At 31.8% G+C, this 27363-nt stretch overlaps 1 protein-coding gene across 4 annotated transcripts in view; it reads right to left on the reverse strand.

Annotated features, from left to right (window-relative positions):
• Window positions 1–10339, reverse strand: part of LOC18095849 (probable disease resistance protein At1g12290) — a 73371-nt gene extending 63032 nt beyond the window's left edge. For 2 of the 4 annotated variants that reach the window (XR_008057742.1, XM_052448470.1), the window contains exon 1: window positions 4992–8179. Coding sequence is in view for 3 of the 4 variants with exons in the window: in XM_052448470.1 (XP_052304430.1) it covers window positions 4992–8168 (3177 nt within the window). In the remaining variant the exon portion in view is untranslated. Of the gene's footprint in view, window positions 1–1759; window positions 2042–2138; window positions 2266–2381; window positions 3015–3378; window positions 4153–4991; window positions 8180–8271; window positions 8374–10224 lie in introns of those variants that run through there. The other 2 variants (XM_024584279.2, XM_052448474.1) reach the window with 2 other exon arrangements.
• Between the last annotated feature and the right edge of the window lie 17024 nt (window positions 10340–27363).

The raw sequence follows: 27363 nt of genomic DNA on the forward strand, positions 1-27363 counted from the left end.
TCATACACCCAAAAACAATGTTTTAGTATGCATTTTGGCTTTAATAACCAGTTTATTAAAGTCAAGAGAATATTAGCCAAAATTTCAAAAACAAAAAAAAATTATTTTGTTTGTCTTTTAGTATTCAGGGTACGACATTCCACGTAATACGTATTCTGAATATTAAATTCTTTTTTCGGAGGCTAAAACGGTTAGGTTTTACCCCATTAAGAATAAGAACCTCCTTACATAGGGCTTTTCTTAAATCTTAGATAGACAGAACCAACGATTAGAAACCACAACCAAACCTTAGATTTTATCAGACAACAAAACAATGCAGCCTATCTTAGGTAGGGCGTATTTGGGGTGCCAATACCTTCCCTTTACGCAACCAGTCTCCGTACCCCATCTCCGAGACCAGTTAGGGTTCCTAGTGATCAAAATACTAGGTGGCGACTCTGAGTTCATATTTTACTGATAAGAGACAAGAATTCCTTGTCTATCCATATTTGCCATATACACCATTCCATATTCCATTTCCTTGAGTGGTGGACGATCGTCGCGACGCTGCACAAGTACGACACTAAAAAAAGTACATCTAGCTCGATAATTAATTTAGATTCAAGTTGATTTTTTATTTTTAAATCAATTAAATGTTTATTTAAGATTTTGAATGGATTTATTGAGGTCCCTTTTACACATAGCTAACTTTGATATCCCGTCCGATGTATCCAACTCTTCAATAAAAGGAGCAATTTTTCATTACATTCAGCATAATATTTATCTAACATGTATGAAGATTATCGCACCCGACATCGTGGCGGCCTTAAAAACATTTACTCAAAAGAAAAGATTTTTGGCATCTTTTTCTTAGATATGGAAGGTCTTGCTTAAAGAGTCGTCACCTAGTATAATAGTTACTAGGTACCCTAACTAGTCAACAGAGATCCTATGGTATGGGACTAGTTACGTAAAAGAGAAGATATTATCACCCCTTAAACGTCATGTCTGACTGGTTTTGTCTTAAATTGCTAACAGTTTATTGGTTTATGCTATGATGGTTTGCTTGTAATATTTCTGACTTTAGCGTCAGTGAATATTTAACTATAGATACTTCCAATTCTGGTGTCGGTAAATATTACGTACTAAAAAAAACATATGGTATTTCTCGACTATGGAAGTGAATAACCTAGTAAAATCATTTTAAAATCAATGCATGCATATTTTTTTTTTTATAGAAAAAAATGTATTGTACAGTAGATTTACATTTCACAATAAAAATTTACAAGTTAGTTATACAATGAAATACCAAAAAAATATATTTGAGGGACCTATAAATAAATTCAAAATGATCCTTGAATGTTTTTGAAATTTGCTGAGATAAAAAAAAAAAAAGCTTGCTAGTTAAATATCAAAACCAAAAAAAAAAAAAAGGGGAATGGGCTGATTGGGCATGAGGCCCAGGTCCAACCCGCCCTCAGCTTTTTCAGCTTTACCTTCGCACTGTGTAATACAAACTCAAAGAATGAAACTCAATAGCCAGCATGAAAAAACCATCTTCAAAGGAAATCTGCTCGAAAAAACCATTCAACAAGAGATTGTTCTGCTAGGAAAACTTTTGAACAGATAGTACAGCATCAAGTTTCAGTCATCTTGAGATTTGAATGCCCAAATATATTCACATGCTCATACAATAACATTTTTAATAATGCATTATGCAATAGAAACAGAACATCAAACTGACAGAGAAAACATGCTGATGCAGAAAAAACTCAAGTCGTAGAAAGGAGAACGCATGAAAGTCCACACATTAAACCAAAAGAAACACAAATGGGCAAGCAAACATACGCCCTTACTTCTGGAGGCTTGTACGATAATGACTACACACACAACATTACATTACTTCTAACTTCTTCAGCAAACACATAGATAGATAAGACTGTTACAATGCGAAGCCAATTTGTATCCCATTGCCAATGAAACAGTTGGAATTACTTCCCACCAATCTAAAACATATTCGCAGCACCAACCTTGAAATCATGTAACAGCTAACCAACCTTGCCTGATGCAAACATGAAGAACAAAGACATTCCATGATTTAATTCAACCATTAAAATTTGAAGGTAAAGGAGAGGATAAATAATCTTCAGCTATATCACCTGGTTTGGGCAAGAAAGAATTATTAGACTACCAATCATCATCATCATCACCATCTTCTTCTTCTTCCCACCCATTATCTCGGGTCCACTCTCTATTAATGCTTGAATCTTCAGCTACTTCAGATACCTGTAAACCAATTCAAGCATGGCATGCTCGTTTAAACTTGTAAATCTTATTATTGAGCGAAACAAGAAACAAACACAATAAAAAAGAGGCAAGAAATCAAGTCAAATCAGCAGCACCTTTGATTGAGCACTCATTGAACCATCTGGTGTAGTGGCAAATTTTGTGGTCAGCTTTGGACATTGATAGACCTTCAACTTCTCCAAACGAGGAAATAAGAAATAATCACACCATCCGAAACTAAAACAGACAATACTTGATAATTGTTCTAGCGACAACTCCTTTAGATTAGGAAGCATCATCTCCTTCTCAACGTTGACAAGTGAAGCTTGATCATCCTGCCCAAATACTCCCAATAATTGAGAGGCTTTTTTTACCCTCAGTATTTGGAGATTTGGGAGACCTGAAGCCATGGCTACTGGGAAGAGACTCTTCAACTTGTTGCATTCTCTAATCTCAATTTCACACAAATTGGGAAAGCATAAAGATTGGAGATGATCTCCTAACAATATCTGGTCGTTTTCATCATCATCCTTAGCAATGATTTGCTCCAATTCCTCACAGGACAATATCTTTAGCACTTTCAGTGGAACTAGACTGAAAATCATACTGCGTGTGAATACATGCGTCAGTCTTTTACACTCAACCACATTCAAAGTAGTCAATTTGCTTAGCACGAGACCCATCCATATACACCTAATGTCAGGCACCAGCAGGGAGCCCAAGCGTAATGTTTCCAAATTTGTCAACCCCTGCATTGAAAGAAAACAAGGATACCTAATAAATTTTGTGCACTTTGGAACTATATAATTTTGGTAAATAGATGAACGAATTGTCCCCAATACTTCAGCCAAAAACTTATCAACAAAAGGATATAAGTAGACATGGCAACAGGGCATGGGAATATGAAATCATAAGCTGCAGGACTGAAACAATTAACTCAATATTGGCAGATGGAGGTTTATCTTCCTCTTCAAATACTTCTATTAATTGGGGGAAGAGCCTCAATTTCACTAAAACTGGGAAAGCATAAAGATTGAAAAATCTAGGTAGGATTTCATTACAATAATTATTACTTCTTAAGCCCTCTATCAAGAGACAAGGAATGATACGTACTTCGAGCTGTGCAAACAAATTTCCCAATTCTTTGTGGCCATCAATTTCTAGAATTTGCAAAGAAGGCAATTGGGCAGCAAAATTCTTTGGACCAAAAAAGCTGCAATTTGAAAGAGACAATCTTCTTAGCTTAGGGAACTTGATGATGGCATCTCTGGTGAGTGCATCTCCTTCTACACTGTAAAATATTTGCTTTAAATTATGAGCATTCAAAATCCGCATCTCTTCCAGGTTCAGAAGGCTTGGAGACACAGATACAGGGAAGACATATTCCAGTTTACCACACTCTTCTATGATGATAGTTTTTAATTTTGGGAAGCAAGGAGACTCTTGAATTATTTCCTTTTCACCATCCTCTTCTCTGATAATATGCTTTAATTCACGGCATTTACTTATGTAAAGTCTTTCTAGCTTTGACAGATTTTGAGCGAGGGACGCTTTGAAGATAAATGTTAGTTTGTTGAGAGAATCCAGATACAGATGAGCAAGACTTCGAAGGCTGACATGTCTGGTGGGCCCCTTCCATATGCATTTGAGCTCAGGTAACCTTTTTAGATATAACCCTGTTAAAGATGACAGCAGCTCCTTCTCCTCACTGCTTCCTTCATCAGGCAGCTCACCTAATTCAAATACCTCTTCCAATGATTTGCAGTTGTAAATGTTCACCCTCCTTAGATTTTTCAAAGCTCGCAGCAATTTTGCTGGAAACGGAGTGCGAACATCCCCACAATCGTCCACTTGTATAAATTCTAATCTTTGTAAGAAGCCGTTTTGCTGCCCATGGACGGCCATCTTATCAGAGAACAATATTATATTTTTTCACTCTCATAAAAACAAGTTATATGATGTATAAATAGGATAAAAAAATAGAAAAAACAGGATTAAATACTTCTTAGAGATTACATATTAGAGATAAGTTGAATAATAATTATATTTTTGCGAAAAAAAGGTTACTACAACTCCTAATAATTAGTTTCATGTAAAAAATAAAAATAAAAATAGTAACTAATATTTTATTTTTCTAAAAGGTTTATATAGCTCATTAAATAGGTTAGAAATTGACTTTTGCAAGGTAAAAAAATTATAATCTTAAATAATAAAAAGGAAATACAACATAACATTTAAAATTAAGCATAAAATCCAAAAAAAAAAAAAATTTAGCTCAAACGTCATCTTCCAAATCTAACTCACGAGTCTTTCAAGGCTGTTTTTTTTCTAATAAGCTTGTTTTTTTATATAGAATTGGATCTGTTAAATAATTTAGTGAAATTTAAATTTAATTCAATAATTAAATATAAAATTATGTTATTAAATATAAAATTATGTTATTAATTAAATATAAAATTTAGCGTAAATAGATTTATTTTTTTGTGCACATTATAGCACATCAATTTATAAACGACTCTAATAGGTTTTCTAAAAATGATTCACTGGATAATGAACGAATCTATGTTTGGATACAATATGTTATATAATTAAAAAAAAATATCAAACTTGGATTTCCCACTGGTAGCTGTGCCAACCAATTACTTTACTTTTAGAAATTGGGAGGAAGAAAGAATAAATTATCGAAATTGACAATTTAAATTAGTGGAGAAATATAAATTACGTACTTGTAGCTGTGCCAACCAATTACCCACTTCTTCGTGGCCTTCAATGGTTAATTCTTGCAAAGGCAATTGAGCATCAAAATTCCTTGGACTTAAAAAGCTGTAATTTGATCTGAGCCGAAGAGACAATTCTCTTAGCCGAGGGAACTTGATGATGTCATCTCTGGGGAGTGCATCTCCTTCTCCACTGTAAAATATTTGCTTTAAATTGTCACCATCATAAATCGTCATCTGTTCCAGGTTCGGAAGAGTTAGAGACATGGAGACAGGGAAGAAATATTCCAGTTTACCACAGTAAGATATACGGAGAGTTTTTAATTGTGGGAAGCAAGGAGACTCTGGAATTATTTCCTTTTCACCATCCTCTTCTTTGATAATATGCTTTAATTCACCACAATCTCTTATCTCAAGTGTTTGCAGTTGTGGTAGACTTTGAAGAGTTAGAGACACAGAGACAGAGAAGACATATTCCAGTTTACCACACTCTTCTATGATGATAGTTTTTAATTTTGGGAAGTAAGGAGACTTTGGAATTATTTTCCTTTCACCATCCTCTTCTCTGATAATATGTTTCAATTCACGACAATCTGTTATGCAAAGACTTTCTAGCTTTGACAGACTTTGAGCGAGGAACGCTGTGAAGATAAATGTTAGTTTGTTGAGAAACGTAACTGCCAGAAAATTAAGATTTTGGAGGCTGACATTTCTGGTGGGCCCCTTCCATATGCATTTGAGCTCAGATAAACATGACAGCTGTAACGTTGTTAAAGATGACAGAAACGGCAGCTCCATCTGCTCACTGCTTCCTTCATCAGCCTCACCCAATTCAAATACCTCTTCCACTGATTTACAGCCGTGAACAATCACCTCCTTTAGATTTTTCAAAACTTGCAGCAATTTTGCTGGAAACAGAGTGAAAATATCCCCACAATCCCTCACTTTTACAAATTCTAATTTATGTAAAAACAATTGCCCAAATGTCTTCGCATTTAAGGATGTACCAGCCAAATTTAATCTTGTCGAGGTTGGGTATCGTCCTGCCACAAACCCATACCCTAATATTATATCATATTTGCGCAACCTAACTGGAAAAACAAAATCTCTGGGAATGCATTCAACCTTCGGTATCCTCAATGATAATACGGCTAAATGAGACAACGAATTTAGTTCTTTTAGGCTTGCATTCATTCCTCCTGTGCTTGTCCCAACAACATCCCATCCCTGAAAGCTGTCTTTCCCGATCAACAATTCTTCTAACTTCTTCAACCTTCCAATCAAATTCACAGGGATCCTTCTTAGCCTTCGACAACCTGTCACATCCAACAACCTTAGCTCCTTGAGCTCTCCTATTTCATCAGGTAATTCTTCAATGGATAAGCACCACATAAGACCAAGAATCTTAAGTCTCTGCAGCTTTCTCAACCAAATGAGGTCCTTGCATCCACACGTGATCAACATCAACGATTGAAGTTTCGTTGAGAGTTCAAGTGATTGCAATGACAAACACCCTCCCTTCAGAGACAAAACCTCAATTTCTTTCATCCCTTCAAAAAACCTCTGAGGAACATTCAAACCATCATCCAGTTCTAATAATAGAACTTCGAGCTTTGGACATACCAATCCTTCAGGAAGTTCTGCTAGTTTATTGCCCATTAACGAAATAGTTGTACAACCTTCGAAGCTTTTATTGCTCATTGGCCACTCCTTCAACCCAATGCCTGCCTTTACCATGAATCCATATTCTTTAGATGATGCTATCCGAATAGCAACATCACGAACCAAGTCATGCATTCTCACATGTTCTTCAGTTTCAGTGCCCAACAGCATGCAACAATCTTTGAGGTTTTCGATGGCCACAGAAACTCGTTTCCTTGCATCTTCAATGAGATACCCAACTGCATATCTCGTCAAGTCCTCGATTGGAATGTTGTAATCTTCTGGAAATAAACAACATATCAAGAAACATAACTTGGTTTCCTTGCTCTTCAAATAATCATAGCTCAACTTAAGACATGCATATGCAGTTCTTTGTTCATCAATGTGTTCCATGTCCAGAAATTGAGAGTTTTTTAGCTGTCTAAATGCTACTTCCCACTCAACTTCAGATTTACCTCTTAGAGCCCTTCCCACCGTCACAAGTGCTATAGGCAAGCCTTGGCATTCTCTCGCAACCTCCCTTGCCACTGTGTTCAAGGTAGAGTCCCCATCACGTAAACCTGCTTTGATTCTGAATAAAACCAATGCTTCATCTTCAGTTAAGACTCTTAAAAGCACTTTTTGCTGGCACTCCATAGAAGAACATATGGCTTGAAGACGTGTTGTTAGAAGAATTTTACAACCCCTGTGATCATCACCAAATGGGATCCCTATCTCTTTCAAGTCAATATATTTCCAAACATCATCTAGGATTATAAGCATCTTCTCCACTTCCTTCAGTATATGCCTTAATCGATCTGCTCTCCCTTCTCTACTCTTTTCTTTAATATCCAGACCTAACTTATCTGCCATTCGATCCTGGATGTCTGTGACATTTGGATTCTGGGACACCGTAGCCATCAAAACTTCAGGAAAAAGCTGCAACTCTTTGGCTCTCCTGCCTACTTCTTTCGCCAGGGTGGTTTTACCCACCCCTCCCATGCCGCACAGTCCGATCATATTGACTTTGTCATCTTTGAGAGCTTCCATAATCTGTTCGAAAGCTTCTTCTGACGATTTTAAGGGCGTGAATTCCTTTGATGGAAGAAATTCTATGGGCTGAGGATGAGCTTTGTGGGCCACTGTTTTAAACTTTTCGCTACTTTCTCCAAGTTCTCTGAAAGTCTCCGACTTCTTGGCCAGTGCCTTGCTTAACTTGAATTGTCGCATGCAGTTTGGACACCAAGTGAAGCATTTGCCATTTTTTCCTATTTCATTTTCCAAGGGCTTCGCACCTTCAATCTCGTTGTTTGCATCTTCCAGCCACTGTTTGACATCTTCGTAAATTTCTTTAGCATTCCTTTCAGCAGCTTCAACATCGTCTTGCAGACCATCTAGTGCTAAAGCAAGGTTCTCCTTTCGTTCTTTGAATTCTTCAACAAAAGTGTTGAAACAGAACATGTAACGGAACTGCCTTCCTACTGGTTCCACCATGAGTTCTGCTATCTTAGATATAATGGATCCACCAGCACTTTCGAGAGCCATTTTCCACAGGTCTGAAAATCAAAGAAATAAGGATACAGGACGTGAGAGTGAGTCACTACAAGTAAAACAGGCGCAGAGAGAATGGGAATAGGAATTCCATTACCTTAATTTGGGAAAATATGTGCGGAAAGCACTGGTACTGAGTGCTCAATGAAATAGCGGGAGGAAGAAGAGGAGAAGGCCTTTAGCTCTGTATGGAATCCAGCTTCAAAAGCAACAAGGCAAGGAATAAGTATAACAATATAATAGTTTACATGGATTCTAACTGACTATTGTGAGTTAAAGCAGTAGTTTTGAGTTATAGCTTTCTTTGATATTCGATTGCTGATTTTAAGCTAAGTTTTTTGTGGTTTCGCTTTATTTTTTCATTCACTGTTTCTTGTAATTAGTCATTATATTTTTTTTTCATTGTTTCTTGTAATTAGTCATTATTGATAATATGAGATGGTGAGTAATTGTTAAATAATTAGTTTTGAGTTTTTATTATTAAGTAATTATTATAAAATTAGGTTTATATATATATATATATATATATATATATATATTTGACAACTTTTTGGCTGCTGAGACGTGTCGTTGGAGATGCTGTACTACCGTGCGCTATTACTACTTCTTGTCGCTTTCAAATAGTGATTTTGGTTGATGAAAGTAAAAAATATTTAATTCAAAGTCATGTTTTATAACTTATTATGTTATTGTTAGTTTCTGAGTTTTTTTTATTCTAAATTAATTTTTTTTATTTTTATATTGATATTAAAAATAATTTTTAAAAATAAAAAATAATATCATTTTAATATTTTTTTTAAAAAAAACTACTTTAAAAACCTTAAAATCACGGCATGATAAAAGGAGAAAGAAAGGAATAGGACAAAGAAGGAAGAATAAAAAAAAAAATCCTAAAATCACGGCATGATAAAAGGTGAAAGAGGAATGGGACAAAGAAGGAAGAAAGTAAGGTCACGTAGGGGCCAGCCTTGTAGAAGATAGGAGATGAAAATTAGTATGAAAAAGAGGCTATTTGTTTTTTTACTGTGTCAGAGTGGTTTTTATAATTATATTTAATTTATAAAAATATTTAATTAATATATTTTTAAATATTTCTTGTTATTTTATATATATATATATATATAATATTTTAATATGTTTTTAAATAAAAAATTATTTTCAAAAAGTATGTGTCACAATACTAAATTATAGCATAAATTAAAAGAGAAAGGATTTTTCTGTTTATTACTATTCAAATTTCAGGGTAAAAATATGTTGTGACATTGTAATTGTTTGCAAAGTTTATTTCAGTCCCTTATTTTTTTGAGCTACTAAGTACTAATTCCCTATAATTTCTCAACATTACATTTTGTCAAAGTTCAGGAACTAAACTGCAATTTTTACAAATTAAGGAACCAAATTGAAATTTTATTATCTTCAACCTCAAACCCAGAATTTACACAGATAGCCTACTGATATATCAAGATTTCTAACTCAAATTCATTATTGAAACAAACTATAACTCAAAATCATCATTTTTTTAAAAAACCTTTCAAAATCAACTATATAACTCATTATCCATAACAATTCACACATAATTTTCAAATCAATTCATCAATCAAACCCAAAACACAATCTTCAAAACCCTAATATTCAACAAAACAAAAAATTAAAGCTAAGGAAAACACATTTATACACATCAAAACATAAATCTTACATCTTAACTTATTTTCTCTAATTCTCTTCACTTTTCTTTATCTTTTCCTCTTTTTCTTCTTTCACTCTCACGATTTTCTTTCTAAGAATTCAGATCTCTTATTTTTTTTCTATTTATATTTATCAACTTTTTATTTAATTACTACAATACCGTTTATTCATTTATATCTACTTTTAAGCCTCCAAGAGTTTTGTTACCGTTTTCTATTCTCTTTTATTTTTAAAACATCACAATAAAATTGTATTCTTTTTATTAAGCTGCTAATTTATGCAGCTTTAGCTCTTGTTCTCTTTTCATGTTTAGCAACTCTGATCTGATCCTTTTCTTTGCATGATATAAGAGCAGGTTTCTTACCTCTTGAAGTCTGCTGGATAAACCTATCAGCAGAAGATCCTGAACCGATCCCAAATCACAGCTTCAATCCCCACCACAACCAATCTTAGCAAATTCAGCTATCTCAATCCTCAATTTTCAATTGAAAATGCTAAAGAATTCCCCATTGGTAGCAAATAATAAATGTTAAGCATGATAAATCTTATTTAAATTAAAAGGTCAAAAATGAACGCATCTACTCTTGCCAGAATGGACTAAAATCCGCATAATTAAATAGTAATCTTACTGTAAACTACTAGGAAATTCATGGGTAGAGCCAAAAAAAAATTAACGATAACATTGATTGGATCAAGTAAGGGGCTCCGGTGTCTAGAGAGGACCTTGCCGTTAAGGAAATAACCATAGAAACTATGGAGCCCACTATTTATTACTCCATTTCTATTTACTACTTATTACTATTTATTTATTTTTATTTACTATATTTTTATTTGTGACACCTACTACCAATAAAATTTGAGATTCCTTCAATTTTTTAGGTGCACGCAAGTCTAATGGCTTCATGTACAAAATCAATTCAATCGATAATTAATAAAATGTTTCCTTCCTATTATAATAAGTCGAGGTCAACATGTGAGTTAATAGATCAATCCAAATTAACTATTTTTATTAAAATAATAATATTTTTTTCTTGATATTGATTTGGCTAATTTTTATCAAATTTTATCAAATCAGCTGAATCACTAAAAACTTAACCAAATCAAATTTCATCAAATCAATAATATTTTATGTATTTGAATTAAGAATTCAATTCAATTCTAGCTCTGAACCCTGAGTTTTGTTTGTTCAATCTAGCATACAGGTTTAACAAATATGCTTCGCACTTGCAGCTGTGGTTAATTTGCTGCGGGCAATTGATAATTGGGAGAGGCTTTAGTTTCGTACCTGTTGTTCTGCTTCGTATACACTAGGACCTCTTATTTTATTTTATATTGGTTGAATCCAAACTTAATCCAACACAAAATTAACATATTTATTATTTATTTAAGATAAATGATATAGCTTTAACATATTAGCGTACACTTAATATGATTAAATTTAATTTTAATTTTAATTAATTAACATCTCACCGTAATAAATTTTACCATTTGCAACCAGAAAACAGTCGACACCTTATTAATATAATCAATATAGTAGAAAAATTATAGTGATTTAAAACAATTCATTAAAATGTTTGTAAAAGTTTTTATTTTGTGACGAGGGTTTTCGTGTTATCTTTTATGTATTGTCACTGTAATAATATGTTTCTAGATTATTTTTTAAATTCATCTTCTTTCTTTTCAAAATAAAAAAGATTAAAAAATAATAATAGTAAGAAAACTAGCATTTTGGCAAAAGCATGCTGGGAAAATTTCAAATGTAGAATTGCAATTTTGGATGGAATTGGAAGCTTAATTGTACTTTATTTATCCAAAACTGGAGAAACAATGCAAATTCAATGTCAAGTTAAATGATTATTGAACGAATCTTTATAAAAATTAAGCCTAAGGACATAATTAGATTTTGAATAGGCTACTTTTATTTAATCATGGGCCAAATTAAATTTTATTTCTGTTTAAGAATTTTTTTAGGTCCAATTGAAGGATTTAATTAGATGCAAGGACTTAATTTTACTTTAAATTGATCAAATTAATTTTATTAGGTGACTTAATTGGTGAAAAATTAAGTTTGGGAGCCCAATTTGGACTTAATTGAGAAGATTGATATTTTAGGATGTTGTACATGGACGCGCAACATCGGGGGGTCATTTAGAGTCGCCACCTAGTTGTTTAGTTCAAGGTCACTAAGAAACCTAAGTATACTAGTCTTATTAGAGATTCGAGAGTAAACGACTAGTTGTGGGTAAAGAATGTATTAACACCCCTAGCGCACCCTACCCAGGTAAGTTACTTTGTGATTAGATGTGGTTTAGAGATTTTGATGATTTTATGATATATCTATAGTTTAGGATTGAGATTTGCATGTATGAATAACTTTGGTGTTTAATAATTTATTATGGACTCTTGTACCAAGATAAATTCTTAGAAAAAAAAAGTTATTTGTAATTTGTGTATTATGGTAAAAATTAATCTCAATAAAAATTGATAAATATTTAGAATAACTTTGAGGATTTTCTGATCAATTCCAATTTTTCAAATATCAGCCTCACTTATAGGTATAGCGTTTTATATCAAGATTTTAACCATTAATTCTCATGAATTAAAAAATAGTGGTCTATTAAAATATTGACCAAATTCACATAAATTTAATAAACTAGTTATTAAATTCTAAAATGCATATTCATATATAATATTTTAATTTGCTTTTAAATAAAGAATATTTTTAAAAAGTATGTGCCACAATACCAAATTATAGTATAAATTAAAAGAGAAAGGAGTTTTCTCTTCATCACTATTCACTTATATTTATTTCACTATGGAATATGGATATTAATAGTGAATTTTTTGAAAATTTCCAATTTGATACTCAATTATTTTTTTTTCACAATTGAGCTTTTTTAAATCCAAATTAAAGCTTAATTGCATATTTTTTCAAGGATGAGGGTTGAATTGAAAGATATAGAACTGAAGTGAAAAACTCGACTAAAATAAGTTGTGGCTTTGCAATTTGTTTGCAAAGTTCATTTTAGTCCCTATAATTTTTCATCATTGTATTTTGATATCAAACTTTGTTTTCCTCTGTTTTTAGTTTTTTTTTTAGGAGAGAGAGAGAGAGGATCACCATATTTTGTTTTAGAGAAAGAAAGTTATTCTTGGGGATTTTGGCCATCAATTTTCTAGGTGATTTTGGTTAAAATGAGCTGAAAACAAGTTGTAGTTTACAACTAGATTTTTTATCAAATTGGTCAAAGTTTTTTTTAGTTTTTTTTTTTAAAAAAAACAATTCAACAAGAGAAAAGACTTGTAAAAAAATAGAATTACTGAAAGAAACTCAACAAAGAATCAAACTCAAGCAATTAAAAATAATTGTCTATGATGACCATCTCTGTATCACACACTCAGGTAAATATGATTGACCTATAACATAAATAAAGCCCTGCAAACAATTAAATTATGCTTCAAAAGCAACAAGACAAGGTATAAAGTACACCAACAAAAATAGTTTACTAACTGACACTTGTGAGTTAAAGCAGTAGTTCCCATTAAAAATGCATTTTGATGACATAATGAAGATCATTTAGAGACGAATGATGTGTATAAGTACTCACGCAAAGAAAGAAACGAATGAAAGGTTCCGATAATCACTTAGACGCCTCCATGGATGATACCAGCTCGCTTCCAACAACAAATATAATTAACCTAAACTATGATCGGTCAAAGTTTTATTTTAGTATCCCCTCCTCAATATTCTTAGGTATTATATAAGTTCCACTAACATACTCCCACATCTTCTTATCCTTAAAAAAATTTCGCATTACATAGCTCCAATACGAATAGTTCTTCCCATCCAACCTCACAGTCACAGACTGAAGCGAATCATCTCTTTCAGTAGTCATAATTAACAATCACAGAGAACCAGAATGCAAAAGTAGCAGAAAACAAAATATCAAATTGCAGAAACTGAACAGAGATTGCAGAAACTAAACAAATATCTTCTCGAAATTATACGATTACTCCAAAACACAAAACTAATTTGTAGAAACTGAACGTAAATACCAAATTGCAAAAGCTGAAGGGTAAACGAAATACCAAAATAATTGCAAAAACTGATGAAATATCAAATTTTACAGAAGCGGAAGACAAGATCTCACTCCAAAAAATTTTGGGATTAAGCCTCGTTTTATAAAACCAGCTCTGATACCATGTTAAATTAATTGAGATCAAATAGAGAAAGGAGGCTAGAATTCTGAATAATCTGTATATTATGAATGCTTAGTCTTAACCTAAATTCAAATAAAGTATATATAGATCAAACTAAAAGTACTATTCTACCCTTAATAAATAAAACTGCATAAATATTATTTCACATGAATCACTACAAGTAAAACAGGCGCAGAGAGAATGGGAATAAGAATCTCATTACCTTAATTTGGGAAAATATGTGGGAAAAGCACTGGTACTGATTGCTCAATGAAATGGAGAAGGCCTTTAGCTCTGTATGGAATCCAGCTTCAAAAGTAACAAGGCAAGCTATAAGCATTTTGATGACATAATTAAGATACTATGCGTAGTAATATAGAGACAGTGACAAAGAAATAAAGAAAAATAATGTGTAAAAGAACTCGCCTAGCAAAGAAAGAAACGAATGAAAGGTTCGGATAATCACTTAGACGTCTCCATGGATGATACCAGCTCGCTTCCAACAACAAATATAATTAACCTAAGCTGTGATAGGTAAAGTTTTTTTTAGTTTTCTTTTTTTTTAAAAAAAAAAAACAGATCAACAAGAGAAAAGACTTGCAAAAAAGTAAAATTACTGGAAGAAACTCAACAAAGAATCAAACTCAAGCAATTAAAAATAATTTTCTATGATGACCATCTCTGTATCACACATTCAGGTAATATGATTGACCTATAACAATATTAAAAAAAAACAAAAAAAAGCTAATAGATGGTCGCCACGTGTTCAACTTTATCTACCATTAGGAAGGGATAGAAAGTGGGAGAGAGAGAGGTTAAAAGGCTTAAAAAAAAGAAAAAAGGAAAGACAGAAATAAAAGAAAGGTTGAGATAAGAGAGGGACGTGGAAATAGAAGGAGAGGTTGAGGGAGGCTGCAGAAACGGAAGAAGACATTGAAAGATCGGAGGAGAGTAAGATAAAAATATGAAAATGAGATGCTCGTTTATCTTTTTGATTGGGATTTTTTTGTGCCTTTGATAAAAATACTCTGTTTTTTTTTTTTTTTTCTCTCTTTGATTGGGATTTTCTTGTCTCTTTTATTTGGAAATTTTTTGGACACTTATATAGTTAGAAAACATCATGTCTTTGGGTATCACACTTATTTTTTCTATGATGACCATCTCTGTATCACACTTATTTTTTGGCAATTGGCCTTGGTATTTTGTTTCCATTTTCTCTATGTTTCCTTCTTCTGTAGTTAGAAAACATCATGTCTTTGGGTTTGCGCTTGATACTGCAAAATTAAGGACACAATAATCAAATAACACAGAATTTTATAAGTGAAAGGGGTTGCAGTTGTGAACCTAAAATTTACAAGTTTATTTTCTCAATAATAATAATAATAATAATAAAAAAGAAGTTTGCCTTCTTAAAAGGTTTACAAAGCCTTAAATAGATTAGGAACCTTACCTCAACAAGGAAACAGAAAAAAAAAAACCAAAATTATAAAGGAAAGAAGCATAAAATCTGAAATAAGCAAGAAATGAAAATAACAAAGAAAATAACAAAAAACTACCAAAACCAGGGGCATCATTGAGATTTTTAATATCTAAACATCTGATGATCTGTATAAAAATTTGAGCACATTATTCCAATAATCGAAAAAACAATTATGGCTCTTTTGAGCTGTTATTCTAGTTTAGCACGATCAAACATTCTCTTGGGTTTAGACTTGTTCTATTGGTTCATAAATGCATTTACTAGGCCATCAACATTAATTGTCTGAGGCAAATTCTCATCTAGTTGTGGTAGACTCACACCTGACTGCTTAGAATCACTAGTTATCGTAGGATCGACTACATTAAAATTGACTGGTTTTTTGTTTTCGAAGAGATTTAAAATTTGATGCAGATGAAAGCTAAAAACACAATAATTAAAGAGCACAAAAAAATTTATAAGCGATAAAGGCTGCAGATGTGAACCCTCAAATTCACAAGTTTATTTTCTCTAAAATAATAATAATGAAATTTGTCTTCTTAGGAGGTTTCCAAAACCATAAAAATATCAAGAATCCTACCTTAACTTGGAAACAAAAACACAAACTCAAAATTACAAAGGAAAAAAGCATAAAATCCAAAATAAGCAAGAAATTAAAAAATCACAAAGAAAATCACAAAAAACTACCAAAACCAGAGGGCTCAACAAGATTTTTGATATCTAAAGATTCAATGGTCCACGCAAAATTTTTTGCATGGTCTAACGGTTAGATAAGAAATTGTGATCCTTTTGAGCTATTATTTTCATCTGACACGATCAAATATTCTTTTGATCCTATAATTGTCCTATTAGTCCATAAATACATCTCCATGACCTATCTTTTTTTTTTTTCCTACTATAGATGGTGTTTGACCATCATCGTCATATGGTTTGACTTAGTTGTACTGGTTTTTAATAAGATGAACTTTATATATTATGGGTTTACATTTACTATTTTTAAAAAATGTTCATTATCGTTTCGATCCCTATAAGTCCATTGTTCACAACTGAAGTCCGTACCTGCAGCGGATCACAGGCAATGAAACTATACAAACACACTAGAGACTCAAGAGTAAACATTCTACTATAGTTAGCAGGTAAGGGTCCAGGTCATTTGTTGTCTGGTTTCAAATAGAGTTTCAACTCATTTAATAAATATATATACATGGCTCATAGTTGGATTATTTGTGTTTTTGTTATTTGTTCTTCCCAGTACTTGTACCAGAAGCTGCTCTCATATTTGAAGGAATGCAAACAATATATTGTTAATATGAAACTTATGATGCCTAGGAAATTGCCATTTTTCTCATTTTTAATTGGAAGAAAAATCACAAGTATGTTTCTGTTAGAAATAACTTCTTATTTCAATCAGAAGTGTGTCACTAAATTGATTTATAAGTAAGTTTTTAAATTGTGGATTATATCTTAATTACATTATATTTTTTTATTAACAAAAGTTTATTTGAGTTATTTTTATTAAAAATACTTATAATTTAAAATTATTTTAATTCTTTTTTATCACAAATTATTTATTAAAAACAACTTAGATTATCGCTTGAAATAAAAAATTCTTAATTCAAAAGTCATATTAAAAAAATTCTAGGTATCATTTCATTACAATAATTAATTTCTTACTTCTTTAGCCCTGCATCAAGAGACATGGAATGACACAGTTAGACAACTCCTTTTAAATTTAGTGGATGGCTAAAGGATTTATCTCCACTCATCAATTACTTCAGTTTCAGAAATTTTTTTTTCTTTTATTTTATCAGCTTAATTTTGCATGTGGAATATTGAGTTTTCTGTTATTTTTTCAGACACAGAATTGAATCCTTTATATATTCTTAAAACCAAATTTGAATTCTAAGTTCCTAAATGAAGGAATAATAAAGATTGTTGCATGTACAAATTCTCCTTCAAAAAATTAACAAATAATAAAGTCCCCTATGTTAATGAAGATTTAATTATAACTTAGCCCTGTAATTTCTTAAAATTAATTATTTAGTCTTTTAAGTATCATGGATAATTAAAAAATCTATTAACTAGTGTTGACTACCCTCCATTTACTATATTTTTCTCTTAAAAATGCCTTCCTTCCTAATGAAATTTCCCCAAATGCTTTTCTTTTCCTTATTCTATTTTTCAAGAATGAAGAAAAACCTTTAAATGGCATTAGGTTTTTTTTGCAAATGAAAGAAAAATATATCCTTTACAGTTTTAATTCCATCAAATTAGATGTTTATATTATAATTTTTTCATAAAAATCTTAAATATCTTATTTTTGATCGGCCATCATTATAATTTTAAATTCTGAACTAAATGAGTTGAACTTTAAACAAATTAATATAAAACTTCAAACCTTCAAATTTTCAAGACACCATCTCTCAATCTCAAAAGCAGAAACAACCCCTTCTCCATTTAACCGAATCTCATAACTCTAGGAAAGGAGAGGGATATGACTTTTGTAAATTGATTTAATATATTTTTAACTTTTAATTTTTTTTAAGTATGTTAGTTAAAATAGCTTTTGATTTAATTTTTTTTTGTTATAAATTGAATTCAAAACTTTGATTTAATAATAATAAAAAATCTTAACTTTAGTTTGTGGATTGTATACTAAATTCCTTAATAAAAATAGTAATTTTGAATCTTTTTTACAAATAATGCTTATAACTTATGGTTATTTTAATTTATTTTTTTCATAAAAAAAAACTTTTAAATTACAGTTCAAAGCTACCAGATTAGGCATATAGCTTATGAAGGGTTTGTAAGCAGCAAACAATTAAAATTAGAAATCAGAGGAACATTTAGAGGATAGAATATTTAGAATCTCTAGCAATAGCCAGCAATGTATCTGCTCGAAAAAACCATTAAACATGAGATTGTTCTGCTAGAAAAACATGAGATTGCTCTGCTATTTGATATCAGTTTCAAACTTCTGAACAAATAATACAGCATCAAGTCTCAGTCATCACATGCCCATACAAAAACATTTATTCCAGATCTCAAGCTGCATTGCCAAGCCCGTTTCCAAAACCACATAAGCATATGCAATAGAAACAGAGCATCAAACTGACTGAGAAAGCATGAGAATGAAAATCCACACATTAAACAAGAGTAAACATTATGCCTTTATTTTTGAAAGGTTCACACACTTCAAAACAAACACGAATGGGCAAGCAACATTCGCCCTTACTTCTGGAGGCTTGTACGATAATGGGCAAGCAACATTATTTTTTTGAGGTTCGCACAGTAATGACTAAACACACAACATTACATTACATGGGTAAACAAGCAGATAACCTTATTCACACATATATAGATAAGTCGTTATCTTCTTTTGAAATCACACATAGCAGATAACCAAACGAGGGAATAAGAAATCACAGCATCCGAAACTGAAGCAGACAATACTTGATAATTGTTTTAGCGACAGCTTCTTTAGATTAGGAAGCACCATCTCCTTCTCAACGTTGACAGGTGATACATGATCATCCTGCCCAAACACTCCCAATAATTGAGAGGCTTTTGTTACTCTAAGTATTTGGAGCTATGAGAGACCTGAAGCCATGGTAACTGGGAAGAGGCTCTTCAACATGTTACATTCTCCAATCTCAATTTCACACAAATTGGGAATGCATAAAGATTGGAGATGATCTCCTAACAATATCTGGTCGTTTTCATCATCATCCTTAGCAATGATTCGCTTGAATTCCTCACAGGACAGTATCTTTAGAACTTTCAGTTGAACTAGACTGACAATCATGCTGCATGTGAATACCAGTGTCAGTCTCTTACACTCAACCACCTCCAAAGTAGTCAATTTGCTCAGCACGAGACCCTTCCATATACACCTCATGTCAGGCAGGGATTCCAAGCATAATTTTTCCAAATTTGTCAACCCCTGCATCAAAAGAAAACAAGGATACCAATTTGTTAGATATAATTCCTAATAAATTTTGTGCACTTTGGAACTATATAATTTTGGTAAATAGATGAACGAATTGTCCCCACTAGTTAAGCCAAAAACTTATCAACAACAGGATATGAGTAGACATGGCAATAGGGCATGAAAAGTTGCAGGACTGAAACAAACATTGGAGAAATATAAAGGACGTACTTGGAGCTGCGCAAACAAATTTCCCAATTCTTTGTGGCCATCAATGTTTAGAATTTGCAAAGAAGGCAATTGAGCAGCAAAATTCTTTGGACCAAAAAAGCTGCAATTTGAAAGAGACAATCCTCTTAGCTTAGGGAACTTGATGATTCCATCTCTGGTGAGTGCATCTCCTTCTCCAGTGTAAAATTACATTGTCAGCAAAATCAATCTCCATCTCTTCCAGGTTCAGAAGACTTCGAGACACAGAGACAGGGAAGGCATATTCCAGTTTACCACAGTAACTTATAGAGAGACTTCTTAATTTTGGGAAGCAAAGTCACTCTGTAGTTATTTCCCTTGCATCATCCTTTTCTCTGATAAGATGCTTCAATTCACCGCAACTACCTATGTTAAGGCTTTCTAGCTTTGGCAGACTTTGAGCGAGGGACAGTGTGAAGATAAATATCAGTTTGTTGAGAGAAATCAAATTCAGATCAGCAAGATTTTGGAGGCTGACATGATTGGCGGGCCCCTTCCATATACATTTGAGCTCAGGTAACTTGATCAGCTCTAACTCTGTTAAAGATGACAACTCCTTCTCCTCACTGCTTCCTTCATCAACGTCACCCAATTCAAATACCTCTTCCAATGATTTGCAGTCGCAAATGTGCACACTCCTTAGAATACTTGTCTCATATTTGTCTCATAGGTGAGTTAGTTAATGTACGTTGATTGAGCAGAAGGTAGTGGGCTCAAGCTATACTAGGAATAATATTATGTTTTTTCAAATTACTAGCAAAGGCGTGTGGGCTTGTTTAAGGCTCACATGCACGTGCCTGAGTTTTGTTGTCATAGGACGAGTCATTAGTTCGGTTTTTTTTTTTTATTAGTCATTTTAGTTTTTATTTTTAATTTTTTTAATATATTTTTTGAATTTTATTCTTTAGCATTGAGTTTTTTTATTAAATTATATTTTTTAATATTGAGTTAATGATAAATTAGTTTTTATATTTTTTATCATGTAATAAAATAAAAAAAATTAATTTAACTCAATATAATTTATAATTCGAGTGGGTTGAGTAGAGTTAACGTGAACTATTTTATTTTTTTTATTTTTAGATAAGTAAAAGGCAAATTAAAAAAACAAAGTAATCTCATCTTTTAGTACGGTGGTCCAAGATGCACCATGATATGGTTGTAGTTTATTTGCCTTTTCCTTTTAAAAATGTTGTCTCCTTTGTAAGGAATCCTTGGTTCCCAACAGCAATTGTAGCAGAGTTGAAGGTTGCGTAAAACAATTCTCTAAACTCCACCAAAAGTAGTGGAGCGTTAGAATTTTTAAAAGACAAAACGGGGACAAGTGGGAGACGAAGAAAAAGACAAAAGTAATTTAATCTTGATGTGGTGATCCAAGATACACCATGATATGGTGTTCTTCCAAGAAGTCTAAGATACACCGTCGTATTGTTTCATATATATTTATATATATGACAATAATAAAAAAAAACCGTTTAAAACAACTCTGAAAACAAAAAAATTTATAATTTATAATTTATAAAACATGCGATAAAATAAGTCATAGTGAATGTTTTCATTTGGCATTTAATTCCATGAACATGACCTTATTCTTTGATCAAATTGCTGCGATACTCGAAACTAAATTGAATGTTACTGACTAGCTATTGTTTCTCATTGGCAAGAATCATTGCCAATTATCATAACATGTTAGTGATTTATTAGAACTAGTTCTAGTATCTCCTATCTCACTCACCAAATATCATTATTTTATTCATAGCCATATGAGAGTTATTATCCAACCATTTTCAAATCCATTCAAAACCTTGGTAAATCAATTTATAAAACATTCTTACTTATAAAAACTTGTAGGTCTAGTGTTACCAATCCTTACCAATCCTTATCTTGAGCTTATACCTATTCCATTGATCCACAAATATATTTACTAAGCCATCAACATAATTTATTTGGGGCAAATCCTCGTCTAGTTATAACAGACTTACACCTAACTGCTTAGAATCACTAATTATTGTAGGATTGACTACATCAAAATTGATTAGTTTTTTGTTTTCAAAGAGATTTAAACTTTTGATGCAAACGAAAGCTAAAAACACAATAATCAAAGAAAACAAAAAAAAAATATAAGCAAAAAGGACTATAGATGTAAACCCTCAAATTCACAACTTTATTTTCTCTAAAATAATAATAATGAAGTTTGTTTTCTTAGAAGGTTTACAAATCCTTAAATATGTTAGGAACCTTACCTCCACTAGGAAACAAAAAAAAAATACAAAATTACAAAGAAAAGAAGCATAAAATCCAAAACAAGCAAGAAATAAAAAAAATAACAAGGAAAATCACAGAAACTATCAAAACTATAGGCCTAAACAAGATTTTTGATGTCTAAAGATTTGATGGTCCACGTAAAAATTTGAGCATGATCCAATAGTCGAATAAAAAATTATAATTTTTTTGAGCTGTTATTCTAGTCTGACGTATCTTTTTCTCTTTTTTTCACTATAAATGGAGTTTGACCATCATTGTCATATAGTTTGACTTAGTTGTATCGTTTTTAATCAGATCAACTTTATATATTATGAGTTTACATTTACTAATTTTAAAAAAATGCTCACAAGTCCATTGTTCACACCTCAAATTCATAACAGCAGCGATTCGTAGGCAACGAAACCAGTTAGAGACTAGAGAGTAAACATGCTATTAAAGTTAGCAAGTAAGGGTTTAGATTAGATTATTTGTTGTCTTGTTTCAAATATTAGATCAGTCTCAACTCATTTAATAAACTAGTGGTGCATTGATCCTTGCATTAATAAACCAGAATCTGCTCTCATCTTTGTAAGAAGTCGTTTTGCTGCCCACCGGCGGCCATCTGATCAAAGAACAATATTATATTTTTTAAACTCTTCACTCTCATAAAAACAATTTATATAATTATAAATAGGAAAAAATAGAAAAAATAGGATTAAATATTTTTTAGAAATTACATATTACTGTTTTAGTTTTTTTTCTTAATTAGAGGTAAGTTCAATAAAAGTAGTAATAATTATATTTTTGTGAAAAAAGGTTACTACAACTCCTAATAATTAGTTTCGTGTAAAAAATAAAAATAAAAATAGTAATACGTTAACAAAATTTTAAAGATATTTTAATTCAATTAAGTATTTCAACACAAAATTTATGTTCTTATACAGTTAAATATTAATTCTAATAAAATAAATATGATTTCTATGTTTAAATTTTGGTATTAATAACGCATACAACAATGAGGCAGTTAAGTTTCTTAGATAAAATAAAATCATTTTAAAAATAAAAATAAGCTAGTATGTTTGTTACATAATGAAGAAAATTTAATTTTTCTTCAAATTAATTTTTTTAAATCGTTTTAATATGGTGGTATCGAAACTAAATTTTAAAAAAAAATATTATGAAAAGCAATTGTTAATATTTGTTAAAACATTATTGTTAATATTTCTAGTCGGTTGCTATATATATAATGGCATGTAATTGGAATAATATATGTTAACTTGTACACAACTTAATAAATTAATGAGAAAACTAAAGTAGCCGGTCATGTCGGCGCAATGGACCTCAATACAAGTTGACAACATTTTAAGTGGAGTTTTGCATATTTTTGAAAGTTTTTTTATGCATTTTAATTTAGCCAAACCTTAAAATAGAATCACACCCTAATCCAAAACAATACACACTCCAACAATGTCACATGTTTCTATTACAAAGTTTCCATATGTACAAGTAATCCCCTGAAATTATGAAGATGGTTCAACAAGATGATTCAATACCGCAATTGTGATTTTTGATGCATAGCCGTAATGCCTCATATTTTTAACGAACCATATATAACACCTCATTTTAAAAAGGGGATTATTATTATTATTATTATTATTATAATAATGTTGTCTGCATATATATAATTAACTGCCTTAAAAAGGGGATTAGTATTACATCACTTTACGTGCATTATAGCTTTTAACTCTTATATTCAAATTATTAGATCAGTGTATGCGCACAACATTTGATATTTTTAACCACACGCATACATGAAATAAAACCAATGGAAACATGACACAAATGTCAACTGCAACTACAACCTGATCAAATATTTTATGTTTTTTTTTTGAAATATTGTTATAGACATAGAATCAACGAGATTATGTGACATTCTATATTGATTTTGTGATATTTTAATCACTAAAAGTATGGGTTTCAGAAAAATAAAAACCAAACAAAAAATTAAAAAAAATTAAAATTTTTCAAACCAACCCAATCCAGCATATCGATCGGTTTTGTTCTAGTTTGGTTCAGATATTTTTTAGCTGAAACAATTAATAACCATTTTCAAAAAGTAACTAACTATTGACAAGTCTTTCATCGAAACCATGTTCAAATCAGGTTCAGGTTGCTAACTCAAACTAACACAATCCAAATATGAATGCACATAGACTCTGGGTTGGTTCTTTATTGATTTTCAGAAATGTCAAACTGAAACCGAACCGAAATAAATGAATATTTCTAACTGAAACGCTTCAAATACTGAAAAAATGATCGGTTTTGTTCATGTTTAGTTTGGTTTGGTTTGGTTATAGAGATACCCCTGACAATCCGCTTCTTCACTCAACCTCAAACAATAAGCACTATTATTGTGTCTTTAAGTGAATTACTATAAATATAAAAATATATGTGGATAATTGAAAATTTGCTTAGAGTTGCTAATAATTCACAACTGCAACAACCAACACGACCAGGTAATGCCCGGGAATGGGTCTTTGGTGCACAATCATGACTGTAACCATGATTTAAAATCATTTCCACACCATCCAAGACAATTGGTATTGGATTGTTAGCAACAATTCAGTTTATAATAATAATAATAATAATGTTGATTCTTTTATCTCCTACTTAATGCAAGTGTCCATCGTGTGCTGAAATTGATTGTTTACCTCATATTTCTTTTAAAGGTAGAGATTTCTTGGTTGACAATGGGAAAAGGTAATCGCATGGTTATTTTCCATAAGATTCATTTGAGTAAATATTCTCTATTAGAGGTCAATTTCATCGAAGCAATTACTTCAATGAACACTTCCTAATTACCAACCTCTAAGTAGTCATCTCCCTTATCCTAACTTTTTATTTCCTAATAAAATCTCACGGTTTTTCATCATGTTCAAAGGAAAAGTTGACCTTGCAAATGGTGCTCTAAGGAACCAAGTAATCCTAGAACTAATCTCATCAACTCCTTGTTGCACAAACAGCTTGTCTCACTTAAAGGGGATTTTAATGATGAACAAACACCAACTCCTTGTTGCTCAAATACATATGCTCATTTAAACACAATTTTGCATTACCTAGAACTGACAAGGCCTAAAATTCCTGACATAGAATTTTGTTTTAAAGGAACTTCAGGATTTCTATATAGGATGCTTGGCCTCATTAAAGACAAACTGAGGACATCCATAACATAAATTATCTTCCTTGCCCCAAAGTCAGCACAGAAAAACCCTGTTCACTATAAAGGTTCTGAATGTTTTTCCTAAATTTCATGAGCTGGCATTCAACACATCAAACTCCCAATTTAGCATTCTTATACAAACTACAACTGCAGAAGGCTTGTACATGTAGGGGAGGTAGGAAGAGCTGCAAAGTTGTCGCATCTATTGTTATGCTGTTCAGAGTTTCTATCTCATCATCCAATCTGCCAAAAATATAAAAGATCATGTGCATGAATTTGATCTCATCATATGCCTACGGGAGATACATGACCAGTGATGGTTGTTCTATGCACAAAATTAGCTAACATATGACTATTTTATTCAACTACCATTTCACGATATGAGTTCTCCTAGCCACACTCAAAAGCCCTAGCCGCTATATGAACAAAGCACCTAAAAAATTAATCACCTACCTAATCTAATTCAGGAAAATTTGGTCAAAATCTCCTACAATGAAACGAGTTATTTGAATGCATAGACAGGAAATTCAGGTAAACACACACCCACACACACACACACACACACACCTGATCATAAATTTCCTAAAGAAATTCTGAATTGTAACATTGGTAAACAAAGAGTGACAATATCATCACATTAAAAATGCATTTCACTCAAAACAATTAATAGCTCAAGAAAAAATTTTGCAAGAAGCCAATAGAGAATAAAGTAAGCAGTCCATAAACAAGAGACAGAGAGACATTGTTCCAATAGAGAAAAGTAATTAAAACCCAACAACTAAAACTGAGAAAGAATCAAACCAGTGAGTAACTAATCCTTTTAAAGCATTCCAAGAATGGCAACCAAATATAACATAATCAACCTGCAAAAACAAACACAAAAAGAATTAGAAGAAGAAACCCCATTAGTTAATAAGTTAAAACAGCAGCAGCAGCAAAAAGACTCAAATTTTAGTTATTTGGACTTGAGAAAAAGCACTGAACCCTCTGTGAAAATGCCATGAAAGGGGTGCTAAGAAACCAGGAAAATAAAAACTTTTAAAAGGGTGTTTTTACAAAGCAAGAAAGAAGCTAGGAAGCAAGCCAGCCTACGCTCACGAACTCTGTTTGTTAATTGTTTTTTCTCCTGTGAAGTGAAAACAAAAAAAGAAAAAGAGAAACAAAAACAAAGAGCACCCAGAAAATCTAGTCAGAAATATTTTATGTTGTTGTCTTGGATAGACGCAGATACCGAGGAACAGTGTGGGGCCACCTTTGGTGAGCAGTGATACAGTGGCAAGTATGTGAAATAACGCATATTACAGTGCGCAATGATAGAGTGAGTCTGGGTGGACAAACTTTTGGTGGTACACGTGGTGCTTAATGATTAGAAGTTACATGAGGGAAATAAGATGGAAAAGGTGGCCTCTCTAGATTTTGGAAATGTTCTCTGAAGAAAGAAAGAAAATAATTTCAAAGGTGGACAAAAATGGGGTAATATCAGATTTGGAACATAATCTTGGTTGGTGAAGAATAACATAATCTAAGGAGAAATCTAGGGCAAGCCCAGTGAGATTTGAGCTTAGATTTTGGATCAATTTATAGGTGGATGATACCATCATGAATAATGTCCAGCTGATAAAGGTTTAGTTACTTGCAATTCTATCATAAAGTTATCAGATTCTGTGTGTGTGAGGCTGCCATATGTTTCTTTCTTCTATGATGGATAAAAAACGCTAAGCAATGAACTATTTTGTCCACCTAGTAAAAAAGGTATTATGGTTATGATGAGAACTCTACAACCTGCCATTTTATTTTTGAAGGTATTCTTATTATATTTTTCTTGGCAACCAAACACAATCACGAGCCCAAACAGTTGAAGTGCTATGTAGTCATGATTTTTTAGAATTGTATTTTTTTTGGAAAGATATTAAAGTATTTTTTATTTTTTATTTCAATATATTAAAAATATTAAAAATATATTAAAAAAAATATCAATTTAATAATTTTTAAAATAAATAATTTTTAATTTAAAAAATATCTAAAAATAAAAAAAAAATACCATACTCCTGAACGAGCTGGGTACAACACAACAACTTGAGAGAGTGTTTAAAATCAATCCATTTAAAAAAAAAAAAAAAACTCCTTAGTTGTTAAGGAAAGATTGGTAGTGTGAACAAATCACCAAAGTCAGCAGCAAGGAAGTTCC

This window comes from Populus trichocarpa, chromosome 1, assembly GCF_000002775.5.
Source record: "Populus trichocarpa isolate Nisqually-1 chromosome 1, P.trichocarpa_v4.1, whole genome shotgun sequence".
Lineage (NCBI taxonomy): Eukaryota > Viridiplantae > Streptophyta > Magnoliopsida > Malpighiales > Salicaceae > Populus > Populus trichocarpa.